The 18,057-nt window shown below is 43.0% G+C and overlaps 1 protein-coding gene across 5 annotated transcripts in view; it reads right to left on the bottom strand.

Moving 5' to 3' along the window:
- Positions 1 to 18,057, bottom strand: part of greb1 (growth regulating estrogen receptor binding 1) — a 69,718-nt gene that overhangs the window by 10,354 nt on the left and 41,307 nt on the right. For 4 of the 5 annotated variants that reach the window (XM_061879178.1, XM_061879196.1, XM_061879164.1 and 1 more), the window contains exons 11-31: positions 17,751 to 17,887; positions 16,509 to 16,779; positions 16,299 to 16,427; positions 16,030 to 16,200; positions 15,439 to 15,636; positions 15,168 to 15,351; positions 14,905 to 15,088; positions 14,694 to 14,830; positions 14,271 to 14,622; positions 12,590 to 12,705; positions 12,305 to 12,513; positions 10,106 to 10,673; positions 9,680 to 9,836; positions 9,500 to 9,602; positions 9,272 to 9,427; positions 9,039 to 9,175; positions 8,804 to 8,965; positions 6,053 to 6,257; positions 5,820 to 5,982; positions 3,774 to 3,892; positions 3,443 to 3,675 (exon numbers count right to left, since the gene is read on the bottom strand). In XM_061879178.1, the coding sequence (XP_061735162.1) occupies positions 3,443 to 3,675; positions 3,774 to 3,892; positions 5,820 to 5,982; positions 6,053 to 6,257; positions 8,804 to 8,965; positions 9,039 to 9,175; positions 9,272 to 9,427; positions 9,500 to 9,602; positions 9,680 to 9,836; positions 10,106 to 10,673; positions 12,305 to 12,513; positions 12,590 to 12,705; positions 14,271 to 14,622; positions 14,694 to 14,830; positions 14,905 to 15,088; positions 15,168 to 15,351; positions 15,439 to 15,636; positions 16,030 to 16,200; positions 16,299 to 16,427; positions 16,509 to 16,779; positions 17,751 to 17,887 (4,091 nt within the window). The remainder of the gene's footprint in view (positions 1 to 3,442; positions 3,676 to 3,773; positions 3,893 to 5,819; positions 5,983 to 6,052; positions 6,258 to 8,803; positions 8,966 to 9,038; positions 9,176 to 9,271; positions 9,428 to 9,499; positions 9,603 to 9,679; positions 9,837 to 10,105; positions 10,674 to 12,304; positions 12,514 to 12,589; positions 12,706 to 14,270; positions 14,623 to 14,693; positions 14,831 to 14,904; positions 15,089 to 15,167; positions 15,352 to 15,438; positions 15,637 to 16,029; positions 16,201 to 16,298; positions 16,428 to 16,508; positions 16,780 to 17,750; positions 17,888 to 18,057) is intronic. The other variant, XM_061879170.1, reaches the window with a different exon arrangement.

The raw sequence follows: 18,057 nt of genomic DNA, 5'->3' as shown, positions 1-18,057 counted from the left end.
GGACGTGCCCGAAACACCTCACCAGGGAGGCGTTTGGATGGCATCCTGACCAGATGCCCGAACCACCTCATCTGGCTCCTCTCGATGTGGAGGAGCAGCGGCTTTACTTTGAGCCCCTCCCGGATGACAGAGCTTCTCACCCTATCTCTAAGGGAGAGCCCCGCCACCCGGCGGAGGAAACTCATTTCGGCCGCTTGTACCCGAGATCTTGTCCTTTAGGTCATAACCCAAAGCTCATGACCATAGGTGAGGATGGCAACGTAGATCGACTGATAAATTGAGAGCTTTGCCTTCCGACTCAGCTCCTTCACCACAACGGATCGATTCTGCATTACTGAAGACTTCGCAATGATCCGCCTGTCGATCTCATGATCCACTCTTCCCTCACACATGAACAACACTCCGAGGCACTTGAACTCCTCCACTTGGGGCAAGATCTCCTCCCCAACCAGTGAGAGTTTGAGATCTTGGCCAGATGAAGCCATCAGGACCACATCATCTGCAAATAGCAGAGATCTAATCCTGCAGCCACCAAACCAGATCCCCTCAATGCCCTGACTGCGCCTAGAAATTCTGTCCAAAAAAGTTATGAACAGAATCGGTGACAAAGGGCAGCCTTGGCGGGGTCCAACCCTCACTGGAAACAGATCCGACTGACTGCCGGCAATGCGCACCAAGCTCTGACACTGATCGTACAGGGAGCGGACCGCCATAATAAGAAAGTCCGTTACCCCATACTCCCTGACCACAACCCACAAGACTTCTCGGGGTACAAGGTCAAATGCCTTCTCCAAGTCTACAAAGCACATGTAGACTGGTTGGGCAAACTCCCATGCGCCCTCAGGGACCCTGCCGAGAGTATAGAGCTGGTCCACAGTTCCACGACCAGGATGAAAACCACACTGCTCCTCCTGAATCCGAGGTTCGACTATCCGGCGTAGCCTCCTCTCCAGTACACCTGAATAGACCTTACCGGGAAGGCTGAAGAATGTGATCCCACGATAGTTGGAACACACCCTCCGGTTCCCCTTCTTAAGGAGAGGAACCACCTGCCAATCCAGAGGTACCGCCCTCAATGTCCACGCGATGTTGCAGAGTCTTGTCAACCAAGACAGCCCAACAGCAGCCAGAGCCCTAAGGAACTCCGGCCAGATCTCATCCATCCCCGGGGCCTTTCCACCGAGGAGTTTTTTACTACCTCGGCAACCTCAGCCCCAGAAATAGGACAGCCCACCACAGAGTCCCCAAGCACTGCTTCCTCATAGGAAGACGTGGTGGTAGGATAAGAAGGTCTTCGAAGTATTCTTTCCACCGATCCACAACATCTGCAGTCGAGGTCAGCAGAACACCATGCGCACCATACACGGTGATGACACTGCACTACTTCCCTTTCCTGAGGCGGTGGATGGTGGTCCAGAATCGCTTCGGAGCTGTCCGAAAGTCGTTTTCCATGGCTTCCCCGAACTCCTCCCATGTCAGAGTTTTTGCCTCCGCGACCGCTGAAGCTGCACACCGCTTGGCCTGTCGGTGTGCGGCCATGACAGGCACCAACCACCTTGCGGCCACAGCTACTATCGGCCGCCTCGACAATAGAGGTACGGAACATCGTCTACTGGGACTCAATGTCCAGCGCCTCCCTCGTGCCATGTTCAAAGTTCTTCCAGAGGTGGGAATTGAAACTCTCTCTAACAGGGGACTCTGCCAGACGTTCCCAGCAGACCCTTACAATGCGTTTGGGCCTGCCAGGTCTGTCCGGCATCCTCCCCCACCATCGCAGCCAACTCACTACCAGTTGGTGATCGGTAGAAAGCTCCGCCCCTCTCTTCACCCGAGTGTCCAAAACAGGAGGCCGCAAATCCGATGACACAACTACAAAGTCGATCATGGAACTGCGGCCTAGGGTGTCCTGGTGCCAAGTGCACATATGGACACCCTTATGTTTGAACATGGTGTTAGTTATGGACAATCTGTGACGAGTACAAAAGTCCAATAACAAAACACCACTTGGGGTCAGATTCGGGGGGCCATTCTTACCAATCACGCCTTTCCAGGTTTCACTGTGGTTGCCAACATGAACATTGCAGTCCCCCAGTAAAACGAGGGAATCACCCGGGGGAGCACTCTCGAGTACTCCCTTGAGTGAATCCAAAAAGGGTGGGGTACTCTGAGCTGAGGTTTGGCGCGTAAGCACAAACAACAGTCGGGACCCGTCCCCCCCACCGGAAGGCAGAGGGAGGCTACCCTCTCGTCAACCGGGTTGAACTTCAACGTGCTGGCTTTGAGCCGGGGGGCAACAAAAATTGCCCGTCGCCTCTCACTGCCGGCAACGCCAGAGTGGAAGAGAGTCCAGCCCCTCTCAACAAGAGAAGTGGTTTCAGAGCCGTTGCTGTGCGTCGAAGTGAGTCCGACTATATCTAGCCGGAACTTCTCCACCTTGATCACTTTACGACAGGGGTCTCAAACTCCATTTACCCGGGGGCCACTGGATTCAGAAACTGGGTGAGGCTGGGCCGCAAGAAAAAAATTCCTAAATGAATCTAACATGCACTTTTTAATGAATTCACCTTCTTTGAATGGCTTTCCCGCCCTAGCAACATGCTTGCCAACTCTCGCGATCTTTCTGGGAAACATCCTAATATCAGTGCCCCTCCCGACAATGAATTGATTAACGGGTGTTACCATTTAGTGGTCAATTGTACGGAATATGTACTGTACCGTGCAATCTACTAATAAAAGTTTCAATCAATCAATAAATCAATCTCCCGGGAAATCATTCTCCCGGTTTTCACCTGGGGCGGTTTAGCTCGGTTGGTAGAGTGGCCGTGCCAGCAATTTGAGGGTTGCAGGTTCGATTCCCGCTTCCGCCATCCTAGTCACTGCCGTTGTGTCCTTGGGCAGGACACTTTACCCACCTGCTTCCAGTGCCACCCACACTGGTTTGAATGTAACTTAGATATTGGGTTTCACTATGCAAAGCGCTTTGAGTCACCAGAGAAAAAGCGCTATATAAATATAATTCACTTCACTTCAAATTCACACTGGACAACAATATTGAGGGCATACTGCGATGGCACTGTTTTTGGCGTCCTCTACACCTGCCGTCTCGTCCGCTTTTCCACCACATATACAGTGTGCCGGCCAAGTCACGTATTGTATGAGGCCTCTACAGACCCACGGAAGTGACTGCAAGACATTTTGCATTTTTGACAGGGGGTGTACATAGTCTCACACATTATCAATTTGGTTAAAGCAACCTGATTGATTATTGTACTTTCACGGATAAATAAATTTTATATTAAAAGTTATGATGTTTTTTTTGATAATTTACATATTTAAATGACACAAAATAATTTTCAAAACACTAACACCACCTTTAAGAGAGTCTCACTGTATCCCGAAGGTGTGATTGTGTGTTCCCATTAAGTATTTTCAATTGAATTACCTTCGTCTTGATGATGAAAGTTCTGTATCCTCCAATTGCGATCTGCTTCTTCATGACGCTGAAGTTGTTAAAGCGGCAAACGAGCAGCCCGGCACTGTGCAACCGTAGAGTAAAGTCGACGTCATGACAGGTAAAGCGGTTCTGGTCGTACTGGACGTTTTGACTCCGATCGACGTTGAGAAGGAGGAAGTCATGCAGGTGACCTCTGGAGAAAGGTTCCCTCTGGTTAGGAGCTGGATGCAAAAAGAGTGGACTGTACTTTTAGTCCGAATGGTATTTGGAACCGGAATTTTTGATGACGTGACAAAATTATGCAGGTCAGATTGCTAACCTGTAAGAACCCGGCTGCTCCACTTCCTCATTCCACACAGACCATAGTGGGACAGGTCTGGACAGGCTTCCATGTGTTGCAACACCTGTTTGAGTGACACAGCATGCTCCACTGGACCTCTAGCAGAAGCAGGAAAAAAAACGTTAGGACCTGATTAACTGAGCTCTGAATACCTCGCGCTAAACAGCATGAGCAATCTGTAAAATAGCGTGTACTATCATTGGGGGTGTTTTGTGCAATCTACTAACTCTGTGTGCATTTGAAAAGAGTTGCTGACAGCCTCATTAAAATGAAGATTTTACGTGTTATGTACGGGGTACACCACAGAGACACTCTCACTTACTGCACATTCATGTTATCATGCTTCTTCTCCTGTGGTGTTTGCTATGTTTTCAAACAAGCAGGAGAAACTTTTTCGTTGTGATGCATTTTTAGAATTATGCGCTGCATATGCTTACAATGAGTAAAATACGCATTTATTAAAATGTTATTACGAAGGTATAAATGTGCCTGTTACTACATTACGCATATACTTCAAAACATTTATACAACACCCTAATGGAGGTGTTTGGATGTTTTTTTAAGGGCTTTATAGTCAGAAAAAAACATCTCCCGTAGGCTTCATTGTAAGCTGACTTTTGATCCCATTTATTTAATATTTAGAATGCATAAAAAAAACATTCCTTGTCTTGGCGCTCATAATGATTGTGATCGATTGGCAAAATTCCCCAGAAAGCGCAGTTGCCCTTTAAGTCATTTAGCAACTATGAGATTATAAAAGGATGTTTTTTCTGACAGTCAAAATACAGTAGGGCAAAAAAGTACTTAGTCAGCCACCGATTGTGCAAGTTCTCCCACTTAAAATGATGACAGAGGTCTGTAATTTTCATCATAGGTACACTTCAACTGTGAGAGACAGAATGCGAAAAAAAATCCAGGAATTCACATTGTAGGAATGTTAAAGAAATTATTTCTAAATTATGGTGGAAAATAAGTATTTGGTCAACCATTCAAAGCTCTTACTGATGGAAAATCTCACGATACATGGCCCCATTCATTCTTTCCTTAACACAGATCAATTGTCCTGTCCCCTTAGCAGAAAAACAGCCCCAAAGCATGATGTTTCCACCCCATGCTTCACAGTAGGTATGTTGTTTTCTTGGGATGCAACTCAGTTTTCTTCTTCCTCCAAACACGACGAGTTGAGTTTATACCAAAATTGATACATGGATGATACAGCAGAGGATTGGGAGAATGTCATGTGGTCAGATGAAACCAAAATAGAACTTTTTGGTATAAACTCAACTCGTCGTGTTTGGAAGAAAAAGATAATTGAGTTGCATCCCAAGAACACCACACCTACTGTGAAGCATGGGGGTGGAAACATCATGCTTTGGGACTGTTTTTCTGCTAAGGGGACAGGACAATTGATCCGTGCAATATGAATTCCACATTTTGTCTTTCACAGTTGAAGTGTACCAATGATGAAAATTACAGACCTCTGTCATCATTTTAGGTGGGAGAACTTGCACAATCGGTGGCTGACTAAATACTTTTTTACCCCATTGTATGTTAAAAGATATGCATAGGATGGAGGATTTTTTGTTCGTTGTGTGTCTTTGCAGCAGGAGAACTGTTCTCTCACAGCCGTGTGTGGAAAAATGTCAGTTTGAAAGTCCTTTTCAAACGTAGGAAATAAAACGCTAATAGTGCTACCGAAACAGTGAGGAGTATTAATAAATCACGTTGCCTGTACTTAATAATAATATTTGCATTTTCTCCTCCCGGTATTGTGAGCTTTTTGATTATCAGCATATATTCTAAATATTAATGAAGACAGTAGATGCAAAATGGATTGCACGCCTTATTCTACTCACGTAACAGATGCAATTCAGTTTGCACACGTTTAGTAGATCAGTTTTGTGTGTGCTATCAACTTTGCACGTGTTTTAGTACACACAAACCTTAAGTAAAGCAGGCCCTCAGTCTCAAGGAAAGTGCTTATGATGTATTTCTCATACATGAAAGTGATGTGTTTGCACATACGTGTGTACATTGAGATCTACTGCATTCCACATCACGCATGAGTCGTCTGCCAGGATAACAAAGGGCCAGACATCTACGGCTGGGGCTCCTCCCTCTAGCCGGCGACTGCGCTCCAGCTCCAGATTGTGGTACGAGAGCTCCTTAATCAGGAAGTGAGCGGCACCTACAAGAGAACCAGTTTTAAAAAAAAAAGCACTATGGAAAAAGTTTGATTGTAGCAGTAATGTGCACACCTATCCCAGCTGCATTGAAGATGGCAGGCATCACCAGCAGGATGTGGTTTGGCCAGTACTTCTTGTATACTGCCATCTCATACTCTTTGACCACCAAGATATGAAGATGAGAGACTCCATCCATCGCATGGTACAGGTTAAAAAGACCATGCTCATGGCGACCAGTGGTGGGAGTGAAGATTGGACTCTTGATGCTATCTGGGCTCTGATGCAAAGAAAAAGACAAAACATTAAACATAGTGCAAGTAAAGTTTACATATATTTACCGAATTACAAGAGACAAAAAATGCATGGTAATTGGAGGACTACAGTGAATCCTCTAATTGTTAATGTTTCGAATAATAAGGTCTACAACATGTTTTCATTGATTTGCATTTTCCCACATGTACAGTACAGGGTCTGTCCACTAGAACGTTTTGATGGGATCCTTTTGATATCCCTTGGAGAAGAATTAAACATTGGGGAAAATTTGATTTAAATTACCGGTATCTCCCACGTCAAACAGGACAAACAGTGTCTTAAGTTTGGGTTCATATTCTTATTTTATTTTTGTGTTGTTGTTTTTTAATTGTTTTAATTTTTTGCACGGTAGTGTAGTTGTTAACATATAGGCTGCACAGTCAGAAGAGCTGAGTTTGCAACACTGATTTTACATCTATGTGTAGTATTTGCATGTTCTGTCTGTGCAAGTGTGGATTTTTTCTGGATAGTCCAGTTTCCTCCCACATTACAGAAATCTGCATGTTAGGTTAATTAAGACTCTTAATTTGTCCAAATGTGTGATTGGAAGTGTGTTTTTTAAATTTAACCCTTTTGAAGGCTTTTTGATTACAGGTTTGAATTAGTAAAGTTACTCTAGTATGCAAATTTATACTAATTGAAAACTGACATAATTTGATCAAAAGGCCTTTGAAGTGTTAAAACAAAAATAAAACAATACATGTTTGCTATTTTTGTGTAGTGCTGAATTTGATTTCAAGATTGAAGCACATAAAGTAAAAAATGCATAATAAAATAAAAAATCCCAAATGTTTGTATGCCCTTTGAAAAATAAATGACTCTAATGTCCTGTTTGGATTTGGGATGTTGTTGAATAACTGTCAGTATCGTACACCTGTGAAAAAATTGGACAATACAATTTTACTGTTGGATCCATTATGGATTTAACTTTCACAGTATCATGTTAGACCCGCTCGACATCCATTGCTTTTGTCCTCTCCAAGGTTCTCATAGTCATCATTGTCACCGACGTCCCACTGAGTGTGAGTTTTCCTTGCCCTTATGTGGGCCTACCAAGGATGTCGTAGTTGTTTGTGTTGTGGTTTGTGCAGCCCTTTGAGACACTAGTGATTTAGGGCTATATAAGTAAACATTGATTGATTGATACAGTACAAAATAAATACGTACTTGGGAAAATAATGTATAATGGAGAAACACAACAAGAGTTATGAACAAAATAGAGCAAAAATGCACTGAAAGGACAGAAAAGTCAGCCTATGTGTTTATTATTGTGGTTTGCAGTGATATACAATTAATTACACAGCATCATTTGGGATACTGGCATATTGCAATGGCTCGTCTGCAGCACCACCTAGTGCAGGGTTGCCCACACTTTTTCTGCAGGCGAGCCACTTTTCAATTGACCAAATCGAGAGGATCTACCTCATTCATATATATCATTTATATTAATTTATTTATGAAAGAGACGTTTTTGTTAACAAGTTAAATGTGTTTAATGATCATACTGGCATGTTTAACACATATAGATGTCTTTATTTCATGAAGACAAGAATATAAGTTGGTGTATTACCTAATTCCGATGACTTGCATTGATTGGAATCAGACAGTATATGATAACGCACACATTTTTGAATGGAGGAGAAAAAAGTCCTCCTTTCTGTACAATACCACATGAAAGTGGTTGGATTTTGGCATCTTATTTATCCAGCTTCCATACACTTTACAAGAAAAACATTGGCGGCAAATTACGTAGCTTGCTTGATTGACATTCACGGCACACAAAGGTCTTGTGAGATGACGCTGGCTGCTGCAAGATCATTACTACGGAAAAATGACCAAGAGGAAGGAGAGAAACACTTATTATTTCAACAGACTCTCGCACCGTACCTGCCGTTAAAAGCCTAAAGACCGACTGCACATTTCCTATCTTCACAGTAAGAGCCCTGCTTCGTGCTGCCTGGGCTAACAAAATAAAGAGTCTCGGAAAGCTGGCGTGCACAAGCGCTTGTGCACGCCAGCTTTCCGAGCGATCGCTTGTGCACGCCAGCTTTCCGAGACTCTTTATTTTGTTAGCGCAGGCAGCATGAAGCAGGGCTCTTATTGTGAAGATAGGAAATGTGTAGTCAGTCTTAAGGCTTTTGACGGCAGGTACGGCGCGTGAGTCGGTTGAAATAAAGTGTTTCTCGCCTTCCTCTCGGTCATGTTTTCAAAATAATGATCTCGCAGCAGCCAGAGTCATCTCACAAGACCCTCGGGTGCCGTGAATGTCAATCAAGTGACGTCTTGGTGAAGATTGATGATAGCTAATTTTTAGGTCTATTTTTTTAAAAGCCTGGCTGGCGATCAACTGAAACAACCCAGCGGTCAACCGGTAGCTCGCGATCGACGTAATGGGCACCCCTGACCTAGTGCATAAAAAAACATATTGCAAATGAGAAGGGTGGCTCATATTGGGAATAATTACCAATATGAATAAATAGGCATGCTAATATTGACTGTCCATTGACTCACCCTGTCTGTGGAAAGAGGCAGCCGCATGCCCTCCACTTGGCCTCCTGGTTGGTTGAAGCTAAAATAGTGCTCTTTGGACTTTGGGATGATAAAGTAGAGTTGGATCTCTTCTCCAAGACGCAGATGGGTAAATGTAAAGACATGGAGCGAGGATTCGTAGATCTTTAAAGCATTTTACATAAATAAAATCAGTTAGAGAGTAATTCAACCTATTGTATGTTTGTTTGTGACTGACCTGGTATCTTGGGTTGAAGCCTAAGTACAGATGACAATGTTCACAATGGTGATAGGTGTTAAAGGCAGCATATTTGGATAGTTTGATCCTGGTTGTGCGCCTCCTCAAGCACACATCTTCCTGACGCATTGTGTTGCCTTAGAAAGGCAACAAAAAAAGTGAAAATATTACATATGTGACTATTAAGCACCAAATATGTCTTCTTGTGGGTATTTCTGTCTGACTATGCCTACCATCAGAAACTGGTTTGTATCCAGGGCAGTAGACGAAACTTATGTCATCATATTTGGGGTCATGGACTGTGTAGTCAAAGGACAATGTCTTCATAATTTCTGGGTCGGGCCAGAGGACATTGGATGTGCTGTATTGGACCCCATCTTCCCTTGCATCTAAAAGCACAGTTAATGCATAAACACCTCCTTAACATAATCCTCTATTTAATTTTATTCCATTACACTTACTGAGGTTGATTTCCTCTTCATTGTAGATATCCACCTCCATAAGCCTGATCAGCATCCGGGAAAGAATACCCAGGAAGTGAAGGTAAGCGCCTGTCTTACCCACCTTATCGAATTAGCCACAAAAGAAAAGAAGACATTAACAACATGGGTTTGGTGGTAAATAAGGAAAAATAAAGATACCTGTGGGGGTCCACTGAGGAGCAGCCTGCGAGGGTGGAAGTTGTCGCTTCGACCTTCGGTGCGATTACTGCTGTCCATGTGGTAAGGGCGGGGGACTGTCCACTGGCGGTAGTACAGAGACTGTTCTGTGCACGTCATCATTTTACTAAGCAAAGGCCTGTGCACAAGTATAGACATATAATTTAAAGTTAATTTGGCATTCACTCGATAAGGGGCTGTTGCGGGTATACTAAAATAAATTACAACATACACAAGTAGAGCAGACCCTGGTGAATTTTTTTAATGTAGTTTTTCAGTAAAAATACCAATACCTACAATTTAGGACACTCATTTACATACTGGTGAGTGAATGCTGATACATATTATGGACAAATATTTGCATTTTACTGAGAACAACTAATGTTTCAAAGTGTTTTGTGTCCTCACCTGAAGCTGCTGACCCATGCTACTGACATATGTGGCAGGAAGGAGGTACATCGCGGAAGCCCGCTGCCGTCATTGGCTGTGATGATATCATAAAGCGAGCGGGGAAGGAGCACAGATGGTGGGCGACTTACTCCTCGTGCCCAGGAGCAGTTCAGATGGGGAGAAGAGGCTCGGGGCGACAAAGAGCCAGAGGAGGTGGATTTGGAAGGGTGGCGACGAGACTGGGCAGGAGGCAGTGGTGGTTGGAGTTGTGGATGGGATACTTGGTGAAAGTAAGATTGAAGGTTAATTTGGGACACTGGATGGTTCTGACTTGGAACTTGTTGGGCCTGCACGTAAGTCTGGGATTGAGACTGGCTTAGGTGGTGAAAAGAGGGTTGAGGATATAAAAATGCTTGAGAAGTGGACTGAGCAGCAAGCTGAGTCTGCGTTTGTGAAGGAGAGGGGGTGCTAGCCTTTGTGCTCTTTGGGGCTTTTGGTGATATGTTGTTCTGAGTAGAGGCTGTGGATTTTGCTCCAATATCTGGGCTGGATTGGACTGGTAGGTTGGAGGAGGGAGGGGAGTTTTCTAAAAGGAAAGAATAGAGAAACAGATCAATATTGTACAAACTCCGTTTCCTTATGAGTTGGGAAATTGTGTTAGATGTAAATATAAAAGGAATACAATGATTTGCAAATAGTTTTCTACCCATATTCAGTTGAATATGCTACAAAGACAACATATTTGATGTTCAAACTGATAAACTTTTTTTTATTTTGCAAATAATCATTAACTTTAGAATTTGATGCCAGCAACACGTGACAAAGAAGTTGGGAAAGGTGGCAATAAATACTGATAAAGTTGAGGAATGCTCATCAAGCACTTATTTGGAACATCCCACAGGTGTGCAGGCTAATTGGGAACAGGTGGGTGCCAAATTGGGTATAAAAGCAGCTTCCATGGAATGCTAAGTAATTCACAAACAAGGATGGGGCGAGGGTCACCACTTTGTAAGCAAATTGTCAAACATTTCTCAACAAGCTATTGAAAAGAAATCAGGGATTTTACCATCTACGGTCCGTAAAATCATCAAAAGGTTCAGAGAATCTGGAGAAATCACTGCACGTAAGTGATGATATTACAGACCGTTGATCCTTCAGGCGGTACTGCATCAAAAACAGACATCAGTCTGTAAAGGATATCACCCTATGGGCTCAGGAACATGTCATAAAACCACTGTCAGTAACTACAGTTGGTTGCTACATATGTAAGTGCAAGTTAAAACTCTGCTATGCAAAGCAAAAGCCATTTATCAACAACACCAAGGAACGCCGCTGGCTTCGCTGGGCCCGAGCTCATCTAAGATGGACTGATGCAAAGTGGAAAGGTGTTCTGTGGTCTGACGAGTCCACATTTCAAACTATATTTGGAAAATGTGGACGTGGTGTCCTGCGGAACAAAGAAGAAAATAACCATACAGATTGTTATAGGCGCAAAGTTTAAAAGCCAGCATCTGTGATGGTATGAGGGTGTATTAGTGCCCAAGGCATGGGTAACTTACACATCTGTGAAGGCACCATTAATGCTGAATGGTCCATACAGGTTTTAGAGCAACATATGTTGTCATCCAAGCAACGTTATTATGGACGCCCCTGGTTATTTCAGCAAGACAATGCCAAGCCATATGTTACAACAGCGTGGTTTCTTAGTAAAAGGGTGCGGGTACTTTCCTGGCTCGCCTGCAGTCCAGACCTGTCTCCCATCGAAAATGTGTGGCGCATTATGAAGCGTAAAATACGACAGCGGAGACCCCGGACTGTTGAACGACTAAAGCTCTACATAAAACAAGAATGGGAAATAATTCCACTTTCAAAGCTTCAACAATTAGTTTCCTCAGTGTTGTCAAAAGAAAAGGTGATGTAACACAGTGGTGAACATGCCCTTTCCCAACTACTTTGGCACATGTTGCAGCCATGAAATTCAGAGTTAATCATTATTTGCAAAAAAAAAAAAGTTTATGAGTTTGAACATCAAATATCTTGTCTTTGTAGTGCATTCAACTGAATATGGGTTGAAAAGGATTTGCAAATCATTGTATTCCGTTTATATTTACATCTAACACAATTTCCCAACTCATATGGAAACGGGGTTTGTACACTCATTCATGATTGAAATGATCCTCAAACTAAAATTGTGCCTAATAGTGATTATTTACTGACTACCGTTATCCTGGCCCTCCTCTTCCTCATTGTCAGTGCTGCTGAGTTTTTCTGCATCACTCTCCAGCAAGTCACTGCCTGGCCCCGGGTTGTGCGGGGACCGAGACTCCGCCTTCAGCAGGTAGGCTGCTAGTCCCAACTCTTGTTCGAGGGTGGTACGTTGCAGATAGGAGCAGCTTATCACTCGAAGGTCACAGTACTTCAATGACCTGTGGAAATAATAGTCAGTGACTGCACTTGGTATATTTTAGAATTTCAGAGGAAACACGCTGGTTTGGTGCCAACCTGGGAAGTGACTCTCCCAGAGGTTCAGCTCCTGACAGGATTAGGATGCAAGGAAGGGCCTCAAGCTCCAGGTAGGTTCGGGGAACCCAATCAGCTTCTTGGATTTTCAGCCATATCTACATTAAACAAACTAGCTGCAGTCTTGAACTTTACACAAAAACTACAATATTATTAGGGCTGCCTTTAAATAATCGGAGATATGAAAATTCGGTTAGGCGGAGTCTGATTTGACTATCAACCTCACCGTCGAATCATATGATATAATAATTCCCTCCCCTCAACTGTGGGGAGGTGAGTTAATACCCCTTAGTGCCCTCACGTACAGTAGGTTTGTTGTGAGGATACATCGATTGCGTTTATCATGTCTTATTTAAATGTTGGTAAAATATTCTTGTGTGCAGACAAATGTTTAGAGAGTAAGCGACCAATTTTAGTGTTGTCACTTCAGACTTCCTCAGAACTCGCTGCTTGGTGTGACGTCACATCTACAAAATCAATGTTTTGACTTCCCACACTTATTACATAAAAAGTATTTGTTTACACACACAAATAGTTTACTAATAGTGTTAAGAGGATGAGCTCGCCGTTCCATTGAGCACCTCTGGCTGGCAGAAATCCTGCCGTTGGGACTGGTAGCCAGAAATTGGACATAGAGCGGGCGCACACCACCTCGCCTGGATTGTGACTCTCCTCTTGAAAAAGATAATTATCCTTCCGCTGGTGTACATATAGAAAATCTGTTATCACAGTTACATCCTCTGTTTAGCCAAGGTTGATTGGTGTTGCGCCAAACCGAGGACCTCACACACTATGGTTTGGTCTTTTTGTTTTTAGGTGGAAAAAGTTTGAAATGAGATCTTTGCTTGGTTATTTTACTGTAAGACTAATTGATTGATTGATTTAAACTTTTATTAGTAGATTGCACACAGTACAGTACATATTCCATACAATTGACCACTAAATGGTAGCACCCGAATAAGTTTTCAACTTGTTTAAGTCGGGGGCCACGTTAATCAATTCATTGTAGACTATATTTCCTTTAGGAGTACTTTAATTAATTTATAAATATTCAGGTATATAAGTGATGGAGCACATCCATGTGAAGTTACTGATACCTAGTGACCAGTCAGGATAGTCTACAGTGATGTCAAACTATGTAAGTGGTCCACAGGCTCCATCTTGTGGTATGCCAAAGAATCACTTGATTAAAGTAGAGTGTTTTAATTTCCTATATCGAAACAGAGTGTTACTGTTTAAACTGTGAGTAATGTAATAGTGGCACCAAAATATTACATACACTTGTTAAAAAAAATCTCTACCTTGTTTTTTAATGAATACATAGGCCTTCTACGCTATTGTATTTTACTGTTGGTCATTATAGTGGTACTTTGGGAGCCTTGTGTTTCTAAGGTGGTACTTGATGAAAAAAGTTTGAGAACCACTGCACTTCTACATATCGTTATCTGTTTATTTCTCTTCAAAACGCGTTCTGAATTCGACTGAATGTCGAGGATGGGCAATATCCAACAAATCAAATTTGACTATAAAAGTCCTTTGTCAAAGGCAGCTCTAAATACCATCATTAAATAGAAAGGCAAATACATTGAATGGAGAATCTGGTCATTACACTTACATCAACAAAACATGGAAAAAAATATAGAGTTGGTTCCCTTTTGCATACCTTAATCTGATCAACAAAACTCTGCCCAATATTCAGAGGCTGGCCTGGATTCCCCAGTATGATCTCAAACTTCTCCTCAAGACCCAGCTGCTTCCTCACTCTGGATAGTCGCCGATGTGCCCATGCTGCCAGAGCCAGAGAGGGGATCCGCAGTAAGACCATGTGACCGTGGCGGGTAGGGCATTGCTGGGCAGCGCTTAACAGCGACTGCACGATGCCCAGCGTCTCCACAGATGAGTGTTTGTGGAGATTGTGCGAGCCGCTGAGCCTCCCAGACACGGCCATCAGCGCTATGCAGTAGTGATGAATGAGAACTGTGGTGCGGATCACAGCACTGTGCAGCTTTGGGAATCTGGGGGGAAAAATTATTATTTTGTGTGCAAGCCACCATATCTTGCTACTGACATCACATGTGTATGCTACCTTTCCTCCAGGGAAGCTGCCATGCTCTCAAATGAAGAATCGTACCGCATCAGGGGCAGGCTGCCCCCTGAGCGAGTTGAGTCTAGAAGCTCGGACACACCAAAGTAGCGTGTTCTTTCATGATACAGGTCAACATCCTAAACAAAGACACGTCACAACTAATAACATGTTCTGCTGTTCAATATTTAGCACACATAGAATCAAATCTTACATTGCTGAAAGAGGAAGGCCAGTGGATTTCGTTGTAAGGGCTGATGCGTGTGAATTGTGTCTGCAGAGCGAAGGGGAAGGATGTCACATGGAGAATCAGGATGTTGGGAGCATCTCTGACCCGTCTGGAATTCAGTAGCTGGTCCACCAGGCCCAAACCGGACTCCGAGTTACAGTAGGAGGCACTGAGGGACAGAAAAACTGATTTGTTAATAAAAAGCACAAAAGTAAGTGACAAGGTAGGATTTGGATTTAATTACACACCTACTAATGTCCCAGTGGGCGTGGTCATGGATTAGGATGTAAAGCGTATAAGAGTTGCTGTGTGCTTCTTGGATAAGGGTGTCAATTTGCACTTGAGCACTTTGATCCATTTTAACCACAAAGCGCTCTGCATCCCGCTGAGATGCACACTCTTGGTCTAGACTCCCGAGTTCCTGAAGAACACCTTAAGTGCAGGTATACAAGTCATTATTTAAACACCCTTGTGGACAAAATAGGTATGAGCGGAAATGCATAGAAACATGTAACTAACCCGAGCTCCATAGGTGGAGGACAGTTTGTTGAAATGTGACCTCAGATGGAGGAACCAGAATGAGGAAATTGACCCTGTCAAAAGACACAAGGTCCAGGTTCTGTGTGCTGGAATCTGCTATGGCACAAACATGAGACAGCAGCTTTCTTGCCACTGCTAACTGGATAGGCCGGACCTCCCGCCACTCTACAGAGTACTCTATAAGCACACATACACACAGGTGTTCACATATTAGGCTAAAGCATTGGCAATGTTAAATACAGTCAATCAGTAGCGGTTTCGGATGGGGCCACATGGCATTTGCCAAGGGCAGGATTCTCTAGGGGTTCGCCACAAGGAAGAGGAGGAAACAAAGGTATCTATTTGTGCCCCCACCCCCTGCTTAAAGTGAAAACCTAAATCAATGAGAAACGATGAGAGATCATCATCACAAGTTCACATCTCTGTCAATGTAAACAAGGAATGAGGACAAAAGGGGCGCTTGCCTCACCAAGGCACAATAAAGTTAACTGCAGTTAACATTGAACTTTAGAGTTGAAATTGTGTCACACATAGATGCTGCTAAATGATCTACTATAAATGGTACCTCACCTGAACAGGTTTCTTTAGTAGCCAGAACTCTTTCTTTAGGGCTGTGTGAGTCCTTTGGACTATGTGTCTTTTTCACACTTTTGTCATCAGTTGATTCCTGACTGCTGGATAAGGGAGACGGCTCATTGCTGTCCAGTGTTGCACTGTCCAGCAGGGAATCCATATCACCTTCTGAGAAACAGTAAGTTAAGTGTTAAGGAGCTTGCACATACCGTAAAAGAACATGCACACGACAAAACCAAACAAAGCTAAAGCAGAGTCAAATTCACCTTGTCCAAGTGAATTGCAGAACTGGATGAGTTCCTGGGTTTCACCAGATGAAAGCTGGTGGTTTATTTCTCTCAAACCCTCACTGGGAGAGAACATACTCTCTGCCAAGGCCCGACACTGGTGTTTACCTGCATCAACAACACACACAAATACACGTAATCTGTTGCATTTTCAGAAAAATATTTCTACGATACAAACACAACTCCCACCTGTGACTATCACACAAGACTGTGTTTCTTGCCCGGAAACAGTGACAATGATGACTACATAGTTTGTGTTTTGGAACCCTCCTTCCAATAACTTGCAAAACATCAGCTGAAGGCCTTGAGCCAAAGATCCCACATGTTCCCCAAACACCACAACCCCTACTCCACACGACGACGCAGCCAGCTGGGCAAGCCAAGGAAGCTGGCTTGGGGTCAGTGGCTGCTGGTAGGGTAAACTGAGATGCTGAGGGAGCCCAGGAAGGGTGGGAGGTGTCTGGAGAGCCAAGAAGAGCATGTGAGTCATTAGTCAGTGTGTTGAGTCAGAAAAGTAGAAAAGTGCTCATAGTAGCTGAGGTTTGTTATGAGCTTTACTGCAGACACTACCAAGTATTTATTTAAATTTAACTATGTATAAATACAAATACACTTTTTTTGTGGTTTGGCAATGTTGAGGCTTTGTTTTCTCTGTTTTAAACTGCAAATTGTTTTTTAAAATGGAAAATTTAAGACAAAATGTATCTTTATCACTGTGGCTTATTGGAAGCAAGAAAGAGAAGAGGCAGGATAATTTGCAAGAGAAGAGTTAAGATTAAGGTCTTGTAGTCAAAGCAACCGTTATATCGCAATAATAAAACCACTAAACTACTTAGTTATTGCTGTTGCATGCTATGTGTAATGTTCAAGAATTTTGTTGTCTCTGATTTTTTTGTAAGGCTATGAAAGTGTCATTAATCTTCTCTCTGTGTGTGCAAGTGCGCGCCAAGGACGATTGCTGTGCAAAGAGAGGCCAGTTAAGTTTGCTGATGTTGTTAAGGCATAATTGAGGCTAACATTAGCTTTTTTGTTTTTGCAATAAACAGATTGTTAATCAACTGTCTCTTTGTAATCCTTACATTGCCGTAGATGTTACATTACGGGCGTTTGAGACAAGTACATCTAATATTGAGCAAGCTGTGATGAAACTACTTCTTTAAGCAGTCTTGTGTTAAAAAATTTAATGTTTTCTTTATGAATTTATGGAAGCATGATAACCACAGAACCTTGTTACATGGAATGACGCAAATCGAGGACCAAGTGAAAATGTTTATTAATTTGTCAAACTATTTTAAAATGCATCTAATACCTTTGAGAGGCATGGGTTTTAGAATCATTTTATAAGGTTTTATTAAAAATAGTAATTTTATAGGTGTGTCCATTATTCTTGTTCAAAATATTGAAATTACAGTATATATATGACAAATCAACCTCGATGCCATAGTGCCTCCCTTGAGAGCCCGGTGTTTGAGGTTGTTGGTTCTGTCTAATTTCACTGAGGTGTGATTCTCTCCATGACCTCATGAATATCTGCTCCAAGTCCTCAATCAGGGGCACTTGGTCTGGGCCTTGGGAAAAAAAGGCAGAAGTTATGAGTGTGGGGGGAAACATTGAAAAACAGGAGTATTAAATGTGTGGTATGCTTGCACAACAATTAAAAATACAGTTAAATATTAAATAACTATAGCTGTAGATTGTTCTCTCATACAGTGTTTGCTTACCATCTAGTGGTCATTGT

This window comes from Nerophis ophidion, linkage group LG02, assembly GCF_033978795.1.
Source record: "Nerophis ophidion isolate RoL-2023_Sa linkage group LG02, RoL_Noph_v1.0, whole genome shotgun sequence".
NCBI classification, from domain to species: Eukaryota; Metazoa; Chordata; class Actinopteri; order Syngnathiformes; family Syngnathidae; genus Nerophis; species Nerophis ophidion.
Note: the sequence above shows the minus strand (reverse complement) of the source record. Positions and strands in the feature narration are given on the sequence as shown.